Source organism: Coenobita brevimanus, chromosome 76 (assembly GCF_032717465.1).
Source record: "Coenobita brevimanus isolate Jiangsu-jjx chromosome 76, ASM3271746v2, whole genome shotgun sequence".
Lineage (NCBI taxonomy): Eukaryota > Metazoa > Arthropoda > Malacostraca > Decapoda > Coenobitidae > Coenobita > Coenobita brevimanus.
In genome coordinates, this window is record NC_137029.1 from 6,491,715 (window position 1) to 6,509,940 (window position 18,226).

At 39.7% G+C, this 18,226-nt stretch overlaps 1 protein-coding gene across 1 annotated transcript in view; it reads right to left on the bottom strand.

Annotated features, from left to right (window-relative positions):
• Positions 1-18,226, bottom strand: part of LOC145408267 (uncharacterized) — an 80,068-nt gene that overhangs the window by 7,840 nt on the left and 54,002 nt on the right. Inside the window, exon 11 of the mRNA XM_080279035.1 lies at positions 15,700-15,785. Coding sequence (XP_080135161.1) covers positions 15,700-15,785 — 86 coding nt within the window. The remainder of the gene's footprint in view (positions 1-15,699; positions 15,786-18,226) is intronic.

An 18,226-nucleotide genomic window follows, 5' to 3' on the forward strand; every position in this document is an offset into this window, starting at 1 on the left:
AAGGGGTGTGGGAAAAAGACAGTGATGGAAGGAGGGGATATAAATAGTAGAGAGAGGTGGTAGAAGGAAGAAAGTGGAGAAAAATGCAAGGGGATGGAGGGCAAGACTGGGGTAAAAAGACAATCATAGAAGGAGATTAAATAGAAGAGAGGGATGGAAGGGAAGGGGAGTGTGGAGGGTGTGCGTGAGAGTCTGCTGTAACTCAACTACTAATGGCAACAAGGCAGAGGGCCCGCTGGTGCCACTTTACGACTGCACAGTAATTATTCCAACCACACCAAAACTTCACCAGGATAAGCCTAAACCAGATGAGACAAACCTAATTTCTTCAGCCAAACTAAAGCTTCATCAGGGCAAGCCTAGACTAGATGAGGTTAATCAAATTTCCACGGTAGACAATGAATCCTGGAATCAGAGAGGGGTAATTATCATCATCCTAGCTCATCCTACCTCGAAAACCCCACCAGAGTAGGGCCAAACCAGATGAGACTAAGTTATTGAAGCGTTATAGAGATAAATATATGTCAGCCTGACCTAAAAATGCACCAGCCAAGCCTAAAAGTGTATAGGTCTAACTTAAAAATGTAGCCTGTTATCCTACCCGAAAAATGTATCAGTGTAACCTAATCTTACATCTTCCTAACCTTAAAACGCATCAGGAAACTAAAATGCATTAACCTGGCTTAAACATGTATCAGCCCAACCTAAAATATATAACCAATCCTGGAAATGTATCACCTTTAGCTAAAAACGTATCAACATATCCTAAAAAGTCATCATTCAGACTTAAAATAATTATTAGCCTAGTCTAAAAATGCGTTGGCCATAACTTAAATACAACAGCCTGACCGAATTATTCCACCCAGCACTAAATGTCAAAATAATAACCGTAGCAGAGATGAGCCAAACATAATCATTTATGGAGAGGTAATCCAGGAATAGCAAAAAAGGAAAGTGCTATTTTCATTCCAGCTTTTATCCAATTAAAAAACATGAGGCACATTATAGGATCCCAAAACAGAAAACACAATAGTAGGAGAACTATCAGCAGTATTCCTGGTGCAATAAATGCGTGGTAAAGGACGATATGATTTTTCAAGTCATTAGTGAATCACGGATTGGTGATGCTCTGTGTTTGTCTGTGTCTGTGTCTGTCTGTGGCTCTGTCTCTATCTAGTCCGTGGCTCTGTCATTCTCTCTCTCTCTCTCTCTCTCTCTCTCTCTGGCACAAAGGAGAAAGCGTCTATTTACACGTATCTCCTTCAAGGGCGTCATTAAGGCGGACTCAATATTGAAACATCCACCAGCTGAAGGCGGTTTGCTTCCACATCCCTAGCTGTACTGCTGTCTGAAAAGGGACAGGAAAGACACAAATTTTATCCAGCAGTCAGACCGGCGGGAGAATTGACCTCGAGTTCTTTCAGTTGAGAGGTGGATATGCTAACCAATCCACTGTCTGTTTGTCCGTCTGTCTCTAGGCATAGGTGGTGTGAGTGAGGGGTCATGGAAAACAGCCCACTCCACTCCCTCTCCTTAACTCCTTCAGTCCAATGACGTATTTAATATTTCATCTCTCCTCATTTCAGCAAGATTTTATTCAGCTCCTGAGAGGCTTCTCGAGCTGGATACACATGTCATTAACCAGATCATAGCTAGAAATCTCCTCTAAAGTAAATATCTAGATGTTGCTGGAATAAACCAACAAACTAAGTCACTGCATGGAACGGATTAAGAGCTACTGAAGTCTGAATATAGCTAAAAACGATCAGGTTCCAATACTCCTTTTACTGGATCCACTCGCAAGAATTCAGACTGGGTTCATACTCGTACTTATCAAGGACCCTAATTGATTTCTTAGATAAATAAAGTCTCAGTTCAGCATTATCAGAAATAGTTTAGCATTTCCCTATTTTTCACTGCTATATTTCACTCTAAATTGGTTGTGAAGTGTAGTAGTTGTGTGAGTGAGGGCAAAAGTGCGGTATAAGTAAATCTTGACAGCTGACCCCCAAGAGAGCTAAGAGAGTTTGTAGATATGGAACCAGGAGATATTGCACCCCCACATACCGAGAACAACAGAGGTGAAAACAGAGAAAGCCGAAATGCGTACCCATCCTCTGAAATTAATTCCCCCTTACATTATGAAGCATTGTATTGTGCTGGGCTGCTGTGTGGCTCTTGGGGTTACGTGGGCTTCGGGGCGGAGGGCTGTCTTGAAAATTTTCCTTAGCGATCTATTTTACAGACTACACTTTACTTTTCTATGTTACGTCCTTCATGGCTTTATAATTTCGACATAATTCTCGTCCACACCAAAAACTTGAGGTTGCGGGCGGGAGTTTTTCATCACTGTAACCCATGGAAGCTGTCGCCTACACCCGCTCGCGTTCAATAGGGCCACTTATATGCGAAGCTTCCACCTATGTCAGCAAGTATTTTGGGTAGATTCTGTCATAATTTGGGAGTATAGTAAAAAGAGTCTTATGCAGAAACAAACTATTGTTACTTTGTTTTGTTGTGACAAGGATCTTTAACCTCTTTCAGCTTACTTAATGACTAGCTGGATGATAAACTGTGCTAGTAACCAAGGAGACTCGTTTCTATCTCATAACGAAGGTTCATCGATTTTTTTTCTTGTAATCATGGCTTAGCATTACGGTTGTGAAAGTGGTTCAGCTCCATCAGATAAAATAAATTGGATATAGTAAGGAAGAAGTATTAGAGAGCCTCCTAAACTGAAGAGAAATTGAGTTTCAGTTATGATGTAGGAATGAGTCTCCTTGGTTACTAGTCAAATTTGTCCTCCAGTACTGACCACACTTGGCCATCGCCTGAGCTCAGAAAGAGTTAGGGTCTCTTGTCAAATGAAAATAATCACACCATTTTTTTTCCAGCATATGAGATGTAAATATTGTTTTATATGATATTTAGAGATGATATTCCGAGATTTAAGATGCTATAAGTAAAATACAAAGATGTTAAAAGGTAAAATGGAGGATAAATCAGTACGGAGGAGGAGTTAGGGGACTCCTTAAATGACGAAAACACGACCCTTCTTTATACTAAGGAGGGGAAAGCACGGCATCAGTAAGAAGTGGTGGACGGGCGGGAAGAAGGAAAGAGAAGGAAGGAAGGAAGGAAGGAAGAAAGGAAAGAGGGAAAGAAGCAAGAAAGGACGGAAGGAAGAAGTTAAGGGAGAAAGAAACGGGCGAAGAAGAAAGAAAGGAAGGAAGGAAGGAAGAAAAAAGAAAGGAAGGAAAGACGGGAGGAAGAAAAAGTAAGAAAGAAAGAAAAGGAGGAAGGAAGGAAGAAAGAAAGAAAGGAAGACAGGAAGGAAATATGGAAGGATGGATGGAAGAAGGAAGCAGAAAGAAAGCAAGGAAAGAAGGAGGGAGGATAGAAATAAAGAAAGGAAGGAAGGGAGAATGAAAAGGAACAGGAAGAAGAAAGAAAGAAAGAAGGTAAGGAAGGAAGGAAGAGCGAAAAAAAGAAAGAAAGGATGGAAAAAAGGAAGGAAAGAAAGAAAGGAAGGAAGAGAGGAAGAAAGGAATGGGGGAAAGGAGGAAGGTAAGAAGGAAGGAAGAAAAAAATGGACAAGAAGAAGGAAAAAAGAAAGAAGGAAGGAAATTAAGGAATGGAAGAAACAAGTGGGAGAGGAAAGAAAGAAGGAAGGAATGGGACAGGAAGGAAGGAAGGGTCATAAATATGGGGGAGAGGAGGGAAGGAAGGGGAGAGGAAGAAGCGAGGAAAGGGGAAGCAAATACCAAGGAAGGGAAGGAAGGAAGGAGGGGAAAGAAAGAAGGGGAGAGAAGAACAGAGAGGAAAGAGGGAAAGAGGAAGCAAGGAAGTAAAGACATAAATACGCAGGAGATGGAAGGAAGGAAAGCAGGAAGGGGAGAGGGAGAAAGGAGAAAGGAAGGTGGATGGAAGGAGAGGAGAAGAAAGGAAGTAAGTGTTAGCGGAGGAGAAAAGAAAGGAATGGAGGGAAAATGAAAATGAAAGAAGAAAGGCAAAAAAAACAGGAAGAGAAAACTAAGCAGGAATGGAGGAAGGATGGAAGGAAGGAGTGAGACGATGGTCGTGTCTAGGGGATGAGACCTTGACCCGGGAAGCTCTAAGAGTTTCCGTTGAGATGACTAAGATTGTCCAGCCGTAGTAAGCATTAAATATTTAAGGCCTCATGGCACGGAGGGAATCTGTGGGGAGTGCTTATAATTTTTTTCAGTTCATGAGGTCTAAACAAAATAAAACATCCTGGTGGTCACAAGGGGAATAAAAGGAAAATTTGGGCCTTATACGGACGGATGCAGATACTGAAATAGGGGTCAACTTAACGATAGATGCGTTTTTCATTTCCTCATTCCAGTCATTCTCTCTTCTGCTGAGTAAATCGTTCTGTGGTAGTCAGATTATCTTCCTTAGCTCCGATGACTTATATTTCTCCCTTTATTCTTGCTGCCTTCAGACTATATTATTCAACTTATTGGGATATTTTAAATTAAAGAGGTTTGATATATCCTTCATTAACCATTTCAGTACCAGAGATTCATCCTTAACTATATATATATATATATATATATATATATATATATATATATATATATATATATATATATATATAAAGGCAAGTGGCAACAAGAACAAAGTAAATCGTAAATAATGTATTGAAAGGGGTTAAAATGACAGACATAAAGAAAAAACTGTCCAGGCTCGCTCCCCAGCAGAAGAATATGTAACGTGCAGCTCAATGCAAGTGCAAATCATACCAAAGTTGCCCATACAAAGGCTTCCGTGACAATAACATAGCTAGTCCTACAGTCATTTTTCATTCCTACAATGTTTTTTTTTTTTTTTTTTTTTTTTTTAATGCTATCCATTAGAAACTCCTCACCGTCCTCCTCCTCCTCCTCCTCCTCCTCCTCTTTCTCGTTCTCTTCTTCCTCCTCTTCCTCCTCCTCCTCCTCATCATCATCATCATCATCACCATCTACCTGTACAAATGCCTACTACTACTCCTAGTTACTAGCCCACTCCTAGCGAGATGTGGAGTGGAAATGTGTCACAGTAATGAGAACGTTAAAGTACTGAGAGTAGGAGTTATATGAAGGAGAGAAAGATGACCTGAAGATATGGATAAAAATATATGGAATGAGAACCGAAAAGAGAGAGAGAAAAAAAAGTTACTTGGTTGAGAGAAATAATGATTAAAACACGAGTCAAAGTTAACTGATAAATCCAATTACTGCTATTTATTAATTTATTTATTTATTTATTTATCTACTTTTTAGTGTACTGTTGCCATCTCCAGACAATTTTATTCAGTTCATAGAATGCGTTTCAAAATGAACGGAGTTAAATTACAGTACAGCCTTCATTAACTTCTGTACTAATAGAGGAAATTGCTAAGCTGAATAAAATCATCGGGTGATACCCTGATGAAATTCAGAAACTAACACGGAAGATGGTAGATGATGGCAGATGGATGAATGTTAATGGAAGCTGGTAGATACAAGTGGCACAGATCACATTAATTTTCATACACAATCTACCTCCCAGAGAACTGATGCGCTGAACCGACTCCCAGTGCATTTGCTTACTATGTTGTTGTTGCTGATGCCCCAGGCTCAAAAGGACTTGATCCCAGGAACTGTAGCTCACTATCTTCCCTTCAGAGGATAAGGAGGGAGGTGAAAACGTTTATATGTGGCCAGCGATACCCAGTTATATCTTTGCCACTGTATGAACGCGTTCCTCTCTAGCACCATTTACTTTTATAGCGTCTTTCTTTGACGGCATCTTCGAGTGGGAACTTGGAACGTTGTAAGCCTCTCGAAGGACGACCTGCTGCCTTTATTGGGACTAGAACTGGGTCGGGTGAGGGGTCGGCATGGCTGTACTCTCTGAAGTGAGGCAGCCCGGCCATAGCAAGATCAGTAGCGATGGTTACACAGTACTGGTCTGGTGGTCATCTTAGCGAAGTTCTTGTGGCAGTTTCGGATTGCTTTTCCCTTTTGTTCACAGGGTTACTCTAGTTGATGAGCTGCATATTTGATGAGGCTGAAGCACACCTGGGGCATCATCTTTCTAACTGCTGTGTACGCCATCACGACGGGCATGTAGTACTCGCAATCGCCTCATTGTCCAGTTCTCTAATGTAGGAATAAACCGGTACTCTAAGCCTTTCACGTTTGGATTTTATGAAATGTAGGATTTTCTTCCGCCACGATACTTTCCCTCCTCCTATGAACTCCAGTCTTTCAAACGCAATGTGATCATTCACCTCAGACTGAATTGATCTCGAGCTTGATTCATTTTTGTTCAACTTTCTGCTGCTTTTCACCCGCTGGTTATTCCACTGCATTACAATAAATAAATAAATAAATAAGCCGAAGAAAAAAGGTGGATGGTGGAATAAAGAGACTGAAGGAGGGGAGAGAAGACCTGAAGGGAAAAAAATTTAATAAGGGTAGCAAATCATGTTCCCCCATCGGACTGGCCAACAGCTAACGACTTCCCTCTCTGTAGGTGAAAGGATTGCAAATTCCCCAAAGTGCGTCCTCTTGGTCAATTTCACCTGGAAATCTGAAATCAAATTTACTCGTGCATGAAAGCCAACAAACCGCGACCAAGAACTTTACTATTAACCTCGCATAACAGACTTGAAAATAAAACTGATTGGAATCTCTAAACGAATATGTATGCATGAATGTATTGTATGTGCATGTGTGTGTATGTATGTATGTATATATGTATAATTCGAGCTTATCCTTTCTTTCTTGCATGAGAGATTAAAAAAAAAGGGAGAGAGAGAGAGAGAGAGAGGATACCTGAGCATATGAAGACACTGGAGCAGTAAATATTATCTTAAGATAATTTTAAAGAATAAAAGCAGGGCATACGTACAAAAAGAAGTAAAAAAAGGAATTAAAGATTCCTTGCTGGACTATAAATAATGAAAAAAAAAAAAAAGTGAAAGCAAGTAAACTAGAAAAAAAAATTAAAAGTCGTTAAAGGTCTGAAACAATGAAAAAGTGAAATAAGATTAATAAAAAAAAGTAAAATGTACACACACGCACACACACACACACACACAATATATATATATATATATATATATATATATATATATATATATATATATATACAATTATTAATAAACCCTTTCAAGCAGATAACCGATTCTTACCTCCGCCAAGGAGGTTATGTTTTAGCCCACGTTGGTTGGTTGGTTGGTTGTCTGTTAGCAGGATCACTCAAAAAGTTATGAACGGATTGTGACGAAATTTTGTCTATGGGTGGGCCATGGGCCAAGAAGGAAATTTTTAATTTTAGGGCGGATCCGGATCCGGATCCGAAGTATCCTGCACAATATCTCCGAAAGTTCTCAATGAATTTCAATGAAATTTTGTGAAAAGATGGGCCATGGACCAAGAAAGAACTGTTTAAATTTGGGGGGGGATCTGGATCCGGATTCGGATCGTACATCCACGGATCCGGATCCGGATCCTTTTAATGATAATGACATTGACGGAGGTATGCGTTCTCTGAGTGTTTTCTAGTTTTTCTTGCTTTTGTGATATAATTCTATTCAGCTTAGGAAAACGCCCTACCTGGTAAGGGGTTCGAGGGCTATTTCCATTTCTAAAAGACTCACCTAAGCTTAATAATATGGAAAAAGCAAATTAAACTGGGAAAAGCGTCATCGTACTGAAACGATAAAGATTTCTTAAGAGCATAAGGCACGGGGGAATCCGATACTGGGGGGCATTTTTCTTCACCCACACCTAACCCACTTCTCTATTACTGGTGCTGATAGTTTAAATGTGTAATAACATTACTATGATGATTGTTAAAATTATTTCATTGTTTTAATTTAAGCAATCGGGTAAATTCTGAAAGAATCCTCGTTTAATTTCAACTGCTGATTCATATAATTGTAAGTTGTTGATTTTTTATTTTCATTTAGGATGAAAGAACATTAACCATTTGACCAAACTTATATAATTTACACACACACACACACACACACACACACACACACACACACACACACACACACACATGATAAGAGGACAGAGGAAGAACGTAATACTTTTTTTTGGAGAGTATTGGATATGAAAGTAAGGAAATGGTATTTAAGGAAATAGAAGTGAAGGAAACTAGGGGGGATGGTTGTGAAAGATCAGAAGTTGAGGAAGTGGTACGGACAGAGAGTAGGAGAGAAGAGGGTATTAATAATGTCAAAAATAATTTGAAGGTGATATATACTAATGTTGATGGTTTCATATCGACAAGGATCGAAATTAATGATTTCTTGAGAGAACATGAACCTGATGTCATGTGCTTTGTAGAGACCAAATTAAGAGAAGATATTGATGTTCATTTGGGAGATGGTAAATACAAACTGTGGAGAAAAGACAGAAAAGAAAAAAAGGGAGGAGGAGTGATGATAGCAGTGAAGAACAACATAAATGTAGATACTGTGGAAATGGGAGAAGGCAGGGCTGAAGTGATATATATGAAATTAGAAACTGGAGAGAATGTTAAGAGAGATATGGCGGTAGTGTATGTTCCCCCAAAGACGAGAGCATGGAAGGATGACGAATACCATGAGATGTTGTCAGATATGGCTAGCTACTTGCAAAAAATAATTGAGAAAAGCAATAATATAATTTTGGTGGGTGACTTTAATTGTAAAGAGGTGAACTGGGAGGAATGGTACTCGGGAGGCGGCGAGGATTCATGGGGTACTATGTTATTAAATATAATAATGAATAATGTGATGACGCAGTGGGTCAAAGAAGAGACACGGTTTCGAGGTGAGGATACACCAGCAAGGTTAGATTTACTGTTCACCAAAGAACCCGATGTAATAGAATCATTGGAATATCTCTGTCCTTTGGGAAAAAGTGATCACGTGGTCATTGAGTTCCAGATGTTAATAGGAAACGTCGAGCCAAGAGACGAGCTTCATAGACAGGGAAGATACAATTTTGGCAAAGCAAATTTTACAGGATTGAGATACTTTTTTGAAAATGCGGATTGGAGAAAATTCAGAGAAACAAGAGAGATACAGAGGAAGTGGGATATCTTTCTAGACCTCTATAATTTGGGAGTGGAAAAATTTGTACCAAGAGTAAGAGGGAAAGAAAACAGGAAAAAGGAGTGGTTTAATAGAAGGTGTATGATAGCAAAAAAAGAGAGAGATAAGGCGTGGAACAATTGGAGAAAGAGAGGTAACGACAGAACAAAGGAAGAATATAAAAGAACAAGAAACGAATACACAAGAATACGTAGGGAAGAAGAAAGGAATTTTGAAAAAGGTATAATTGACAAATGCAAGGATGAACCCAAACTGTTTTATAGATTTGTTAATGGCAAGCTGAAACAAAAGGAAGGAATCACCAAGCTGAAAGTAGATGGAGAGGTCTTTAAGGATGCGGCAATGCAAGCAGAAATAATGAACAAACGTTTCCAGTCAGTTTTCACTAAAGAAAAGGAGCTTGTGGAAGGGGAGGGAGTGATTAGAAATGTTCCGGTGATGAAAGATATAAAAGTGGAGGTGCAGGAAGTGTATAAATTACTGGAAACTCAAGATGTAAGGAAAGCCCCAGGACCTGATGGAATTTCTAATTGGGTACTGAAGGAATGCAGAGAACAACTGGCGGATAAAATTCACAGCTTAATTGTATGCTCACTGGAAGAGGGGAAAGTGCCAAAAGAATGGAAGAGGGCAAATGTGGTACCAATTTACAAGGGAGGAAACAGGGAAGAACCCCTGAATTATAGACCAGTGTCTCTAACCAGCATGGTCGCAAAATTGTGTGAGAGAATCCTGAAAGACAGATGGATAAAATATCTGGAAGAGATGAATATTTTGGCTGAATGTCAGTTTGGATTCAGAAGTGGAAGGTCATGTGTTTCAAACTTGTTGAGCTTTTACTCAAGAGCGATTGATGTGGTACAGGAGAGAGATGGTTGGGTGGATTGTGTGTACTTAGACTTAGAGAAGGCCTTTGACAAGGTACCTCATAAGAGACTAATGTGGAAACTAGAATATATAGGAGGACTAAAGGGGAAACTTCTGGAATGGATGAGAGACTTTTTGAGAGACAGACAAATGAGGACAGTAATAAAGGAAAAGATGTCTGGATGGAGGGAAGTAACAAGTGGAGTCCCTCAAGGCTCAGTTTTGGCGCCAGTAATGTTCCTGATTTACGTAAATGATGTGGTAGATGGAGTGAACAGTTATGCGAGTCTGTTTGCTGATGATGTAAAGATCTTGAGGAAGATAGAGGTTGAGGAGGATTGTAAAATACTGCAGGAGGATTTGGATAGGATACACAATTGGAGCCGGACGTGGGAAATGAAATTTAATGTAAAGAAATGTAAAATATTGGAAATGGGTAAAAGTAGCAGGAGACCATCACTGAATTATTTTTTGAGTAATGAATTAATCACAAAAAGGAGAGAAGAGAAAGATTTGGGAGTGCTGGTCCAAGATAGTTTGTCACCAGCAAAGCACATTAACAAGATAGTTGGAGAGACTTATAAGCTCTTGACTAACATAAGAGTAGCATTTCATTATATGGATGAGGAAATGATGAAAAAATTGATAGTGGCCATGATCCGCCCCAGGTTAGAATATGCAGCGGTAGTGTGGTCCCCACACAAAAAGAAAGATATAAACAAGATTGAGAGAATACAAAGAACAGCAACCAAGATGGTCCCCAGTCTGACAGACCTGTCATACAGAGAGAGGCTGGAAAAACTGGATTTGCCTTCGTTAGAGGAAAGGAGAAAGAGGGGAGACATGATTGCGGTGTTCAGGACCATGGTGGGAGTAGATAAAATTGACAAAGAAGATCTGTTTGTATGGGATAAGAGAGCAACAAGAGGACATGGAATGAAATTGAAAAAGTCAAGCTGCTTGAAGGATATCAAGAAATATAGCTTTCCTTACAGAAGTATAGACTTATGGAATAGCCTGGACAAAGAGATCGTCCAGTCTAAAAACTTAAACGAGTTTAAAGTTAAATTCGACTTATTGAGAAACAGCGACGGAAACCCACGAGCATAGTACATTCCGTGTATATCACAATTAGGTATATTCTTAAATATTTGGAACGACTTAGACAAAGAGGTGGTGCATGAGAAAAACATTCATGTGTGTAAAGGTAGACTTGATAAATGTGGATATGGAGACAGGACAACACGAGCATTGCTCAATTCCTGTATACTACAAATAGGTAAATACAAATAGGTAAATACACACACACAAATTGCCAACATTACCAAGGAAATGCAGGATGGTCTCCACAAAGCCACAGCACACTGACATACCTATGTGCAAATTACCATAATGACTGACGAACGTACAGCAACATAAGATCCCACAACCTTGTATATTTGTTTGGGCTTTTACCTTAGACCCAATGAACCCTTTAAAAGCCCTAAAAAAAAAAATTGAAAGAGCTGTATGACGATATTCGCCCAAAGAACGACTGTATCAAGTTTGAAGTGATCTGGTGAAGAAATGAAGGAATGACACCAGACTGAAAACCGCTTGGAAAAAAAGGAAAAACACTAGCAAACACAGTAGGTCTTCACCACTGTGAGGAGTCCTGCCAATAATTATGGTATAACAGGGTTTTAACATCAGTGGATACATTCAGGAGTTCATAATCTCAACTGTACCAACCAGTTTACAAAAAATTTTATTTTTTGTTCTCATTGATCTCTTCAGTACAAAGACACCTTTCATGTTTTTGTTCTGGCTTCCTCCGCTCGATTTAACTCAAAAGGGACTGGAGGAATTAAAAACAACCTTATTCACACTCACTTGCTACGGTATCGAACTTTCCACTTTATTCTTCCTATCAACAGACGATTCTCTTTAAGCTCAGAAAGGACCTCTCGTTGGTAAGGGGTTAAGCCAGAGGAGGAGGTGGTCAGGTGGGCAGAGATGTTACCCGTATCCGAAAGACTGCGAGTTCGATTCCAGACTTGAGCAGGGAATAATGTGTTGATCTGAATTTCGCCAAAACAGACTTTTCTGGTCTTCCACAATATTCGTAGACATGTCATAAAAACATTTCCGACAATTCTATTCCGCCAGTTCTGAATGAGACAGCTCAAGCATTTACTCAATATGGACAATGGGTATTAGCGCAGAAAGAGCTACATGAAGTTGCGTGGTATGATAGAGAAAAATAGAATTTAAAAAAAAAAAATACTGTCACAGCTGGCTTAAGATAAATTTCGCATAATATATTGTAAATGTAATGAAATTCAAGTTTGATACTGACACAAATGCTTAGAGTTGCTAGAGTTTGTGGCGACCTAATAAACACTGACGCATTTCCAGGTGACTAAGGTATATACTGTATACTGTAGACAGCAGTTCCTGTTAGTGCCGTTACACAGTTCTCTCTCTCTCTCTCTCTCTCTCTCTCTCTCTCTCTCTCTCTCTCTCTCTCTTTCTCTCTCTCTCTCACACACACACACACACACTTTAATGTAAGTCGTATATCACTGGTAATTTTTTGCCAATGACGCCTTAACATAACAGTAACCGAATTACTTCCAGAACTAAATAATCATCACTGGAAGCAGTTCATTGCTTCTATTATAATTTGTTTTATTGCTGACACCCAGTACGGGATTAGAGCTTTGTCAATGGCACTGTATTAGGCTGCTCAAGGTAAAGTTACTAGACGGTGAAAAGCACTACAGATGGTGGAAAGTTTAATAAATTTAATCAGTTTCGTTGTAATGTGTTGGGTAGTACCAAAGTGGACGCCTGGAGAGAGATCCCTACGAAGCCATAAATACAAGACAAAAAGTGAGAATTAAGAAGGATTTTTTTGTCACTGACTGAAGGAAGAAGAGGAGTAATGGGAGGATTAAGCGTGCTGTTTTCACTGGGCCTCCGGCAAGAAAGTCACGCCCTGGCCTTGGAAATCTAAGTGGGGTTTGGTGCAGACTGCAATGAAATGATGTGCGTTGTGATGGTAAGTGGAGTTTGACAGTTCACTTCACTCAGCCAAGGTTGGATACGTAGGTTCACCATGACAACGGGAAATAATTATAAAATGAATTTGACAGGAACAGTTTAGAAAGAATTCACAATGATGATGTGAAATCGGGCAATAGATGCAAAAATAGCTGTTGAAATAGACAGGAAGGTAACGGTTTTCCACTAAAAATGTTGCCTCTTGTTGGCTGATAATGGGTCAAGCCAACAGCGAAGCCTTAACGAGAAAAGAGGGTCGTAGATGGGTTAGTCATGGAGAGAAAAGTTCATGAGGATCTAGTGGTACGTTGTATAACACTGCAGAGGAATGAAAAGGTCTAAGGACTTACGGAAGATTTTACTGTAAGAAACGAGAGGTGAACTTACACAGAAAACAGTGAGGGGACGTCGACTAAAGGTACAAAATTAAGCTCCCCCCACTGACTCGAGACACGAACATAGGTACACATGAGTAGCAGCTGAGAATGGCTTTGGGAGAGAGTGACGTAGGTGCATTAAAGTACTTATTGGAGTTTGAAGGAGTTTACGCTTTCTTCATATGTGGATAGTTTAAGGAGCCACGACGATGCAGGCAATTAAGACCTGGCTGAGGACATGATGTAGGTGAATTAAACCCGTATTCTCGTCAGTTAAGCTCCCTATCCCCTTTTCCTTACCAGTTATTATTCACACGCAGCTCATTAATAATCCCTTGTTTGTTATTTTTGCCTTCCATGTTGGTGTTTAAAAGACGAAAACACCATACAAGAGAGCAACAAGGCGTCGTATGGAAAATAAATCACTAAGGAAGAGGTATGAGGAAGCTTCCTTAACCGAAAAGAATATGGGTCTTAGTGTGCGTGGACTTTGTGACAGATGCTTCTATTTATAAAGATTCCTAAGTAATTCTCAGGTTATGCAAATCTCCGTAGCAATGAACTATGATCAGATATCGGTTGGTTTTTCACATGTTCTTCACTATAATCTGAAAGTGAAGTGTTGGGTAGCTGTGTGAATGAAGACAAATGTATATACGAGTATACTATAATCTGAAAGTGGAGTGTTGGGTAGCTGTGTGAATGAAGACAAATGTATATACGAGTACACTATAATCTGAAAGTGGAGTGTTGGTAGCTGTGTGAATGAAGACAAATATATATACGAGTACACTATAATCTGAAAGTGGAGTGTTGGGTAGCTGTGTGAATGAGGGCAAATGTATATACGAGTACAATCAATCTCAGACACGCACAGTAAATATGGGCAGAGGCGATGATGTTACAAGCTGTCTGACAAGGGTGGCAGCGACTCTCAGCATTCTCATCAGCTTAGGAGGGTCTGTAGCACCTCTTCCCCCCTCGCAGTTTTATTACTATGCCTTCAATAATCGCTAGAATGCTATCTGTTAATTCCTAATATCGACGCAGAACTAGACTACAAGGGAATATTAACGTGCAATTCGAGAAATATAATGTTAAGAAACCTGTGTTAGGGGGATTTCTTAATCCTTTCACTCCGATGACAATTGTTTTATTTTAATTACCACGAGACAATTTTATTTAACTCAGGATAGGCTGCCTTTCGCCAAGCGGTTAAAATGGCCGTATTAACTAATGCCGAAAGGAAAGTCTCTGCTAAGTCGAATTAAACTAATTGGAGATCGTATCGTTCGAATCGTTTAGAAAATCTCCAGCATGCTTGTACGCGTCGGTCTTGGTCACCTCATAGCGAAGCTCCACGCTGCTCTATCTCTGGAAGCTTCCCTGTTCAGTCCCTTATCCCTGAGGTCACACTCTAAGATCTCGCCCCAGGTCTTTCTTCGGTCTTCCTCTTGCAACTCTATCTCTGACGTTCACACTTCTTACCTCCCGCACCCAGTTGTCATTCTCCAACCTCTCAGTGTGTCCAAACCATCTCAATCTACCCCTCCTCATCACAAAATTAATACGCTCCAGTCCTGTCCTTCCTCTCAATTCTTCCATCGTAAGCCTAGCCCACCCAGGCCTCGCATTCAAGGACGCACTGCACATCCACCTAATCATTGCCATTTCTGTATGTTTTAGTCTACGAATATCCTTTTTCCTTACTGCCCAGGTCTCGCTACCATAAAACATTACACTCCTAACACATGCCGCATACAAAGATTCCTTAACAAGGATGGAGAGCTCTCTCAATGTTAGCAGAGGCAACAGAGGATACGTAAGTAAAGAATATACCTTACCGGATTCAAGGTAGGCTACTTGAGGAAGATAATAATATCCTAATATAATAGGATCACTGGGGAAGGGAATGAACGTAGACTGCACAAGCCTATTATATACTGAGTACAAAGGGACAAGAGAGAATAGGCTGGAAGGTAATGAGAGAGAAGGAGGAAGCAGGGATCGTAGATAGGAAACAGAGAGAAAAGGTTATTTCCACATTAACAGACAAAGGGAAAGCCCAAAATGATAAATGTTGGGAGAGAACCAAGGGCAAATGAAACCCAGGGAAAGGAACGAACAAGGAAGGAGTGGCAAGTGCAAGAGACAGAGACAAATAGAGCGACACAGACAGAAATAGGTAGATAGATATGGGTATGTAAGACAAATAGACAAAGTATGTTAAAAGATAGATGTATAAACAGAGAGAGAGAGAGACCTTCAAACTCCTCCAAATTACCTTTAATGAGTTACATGGCTCACCTGTACTGACTGGGTTCCGCTCCCCGCCTGGCGCGCACCTTGCTAACCAGGATCCGGATGATGTTGACCAGGAATACAATGTTGATCTGGATGAGGGGTAGGGGGAACATCGATACGTCATGAAAGGACGACAGGAACATCATAATTATAAACATTATTGTGATTATCGTTATTATTATTAGCATCATCAGCATTTTCATCAGCATTATCGTTATCGTTACCAGTACCACTCACTATTACTCTTATTACTGTTGTTGTTGCTATTACTACTACTGCTGCTACTACTACTGCTACTACTACTATTATTATTATTATTATTATTATTATTATTATTACTACTAATCACCGTCATGAATAATACCATTATCATCATCATCACATCATTTCGATCTCTGATGCCACCAGAACATGCGTCCAGAAAGCAAGAGGAGCGAAAAATATCATCACCATCATCAGCATTCCGATATCTTTTCCCATACATGTAGTGAAAGAAGAGTAGAAGAATAAAGAAGTGGGTGGAGGAGGCGTGAAGGAAATTGTACAGAGAGAGTGAGAGGGGGGGGGGGCATAAAGGATAAAGTTAATGGGTGAGAAAGCGTTGTAAGAAAAGGAATGAAAAGAAAAAAATCGTAGAACAGAAGGAAGCCACAAAGAAAAAACTACGAGGAAATATTGCAGCGCAGGAAAAGTGAAGGTAATTATGAAGTGTAAAAAGAGTATAAGAAAAGAGACGGAAAGATGTGGAAGAAAGAAATGAAGAAAAGCGTGGGAAAGAAGGAGGGCAGAAGATAAAAGGATTAAATTGCATTAGTAAAAGAAAGAGGAGCGAAGAAAATTATGAGGATGGCCGGGAATTACACAAAGGCTCGTATTCTCATCGGTTAAGTTAGCTTCCTTGCACCTTTTCCTAAGCGATCTATTTTGCTTAGTGCACCTTACTCTCCTATTCCGAGTCGTATAACTCCTTTTAATTTCGCCATACTCTGCAAAAATAACATACAAATGGATATTAATCAGCCATATCCAGAAATAAATCGCTAAGGAAGAGGTGTCAGGGAGGAGAACGATGTGTACAGGGACTAGACAGGCCACAAACAAACGCTTAAAAATAGCAACACATTATCCCCTATCAATTAACCATCCATTGTTTATTTACAATTCATTCGTCTCTGACACCATCCGTTTTCCTCTTCCACCAACGGATCACAAAGATCTTCACATTTTCTTCTGTTCTGCACTGATTTATATACGGGGAGTCCCAGAACTTTAAAAATAAACTTCATGTGGTGATTTGTGACTTAATTTAGGAGTTTTAAAAATGCTATATCGATATGAGTCCAAATATAAAACGGTACCCATCAACTGCTACTGATGACTTAATGGGTGAATTATAAGCGAGACCATTTTTACCCGCAAAGACATCAGTAACCAGCTATAAATAAGTAAAGAGTGAAAACCGCTCTCTCGTAGATTTCACATATAATGTTGAGAGTATGCTTACAAGGTGCTCTCTGAAATCTGTGCAGGGCTCTCAGTCTTAAGGAAATTTTCTTAGATTGAGAAACCTGAGGTTATATGAAGAAATTTTTAAGGATACGGGGATTATAAAGAAAATCTGAAGAAATTTGATGGAATTTACTTGAAATATCTGAGGATTTTTAACGATTTTTCGAGAAAAGCAGAGTAGGCGGTGGCTGAATCGGTAGAGAGGCGGCCTACAGTCCTGATGGACCCAGGTTCGAATCCCGGCTGGGGCAGGGAACAGGTTAAGGATTTGAATTTCATAAAAAACAGACTTTCCTGATCTATCAGAAGACCAGCCAACATGTAAAAATACCCCCGCTAATACCAATACACCAGTCCTGTATGAGACAGCCCTAGCATGTATTCAATATGGACGGTGGGTGTTAGCGCGGAAATGGTGACATGAGGAGGTGTAGGAGGACTACTGGGCCCTGGGACAGGCTACTGCCCCCGAAATATAGGCCCTGAAGCCTTTGCCCAGAGTCGGACAAAAAAAAAAAAAAAAAAGCTAACAATAAACTGTCAGGGGGAGGCTATATGATGTTTTTGAGTTTTCTTTTTTTTTCGCTACCACGCGTTGGCGGAAAAAAAGATGTCATTAAAAATTATTTACAATTAAGATTTATAAGTTTGGTTATTATGCATTTGGAATTTTTTATTTGATTGTGAGTTATGGCAGTTATCGAATCGGACGATTTGCAGTATTTTGTATTGCATGTATTAACTGCAAAGCTTATGAATGTGCGGTCATTGTATTTTATTTTATGTCTGCAAGTAAAAGTGATGTTATTATGTCTTTGTTTAAGAGTTTTGGCCTGCTCAATAATTTTATACGTTCGATTTACTATCTGAGGAAATATGATCAAATTTAGAGAAATTTTTACAGCTTTCCAAGGAAATTCCGCGAACAAGAACTGAGAGCCCTGAATCTGTGTGTCAATTCGTGGGACGCCCGGTATATGTGCTCATTGTCATCGTCTTGAATTAGGTCCGAAGGAAGTTA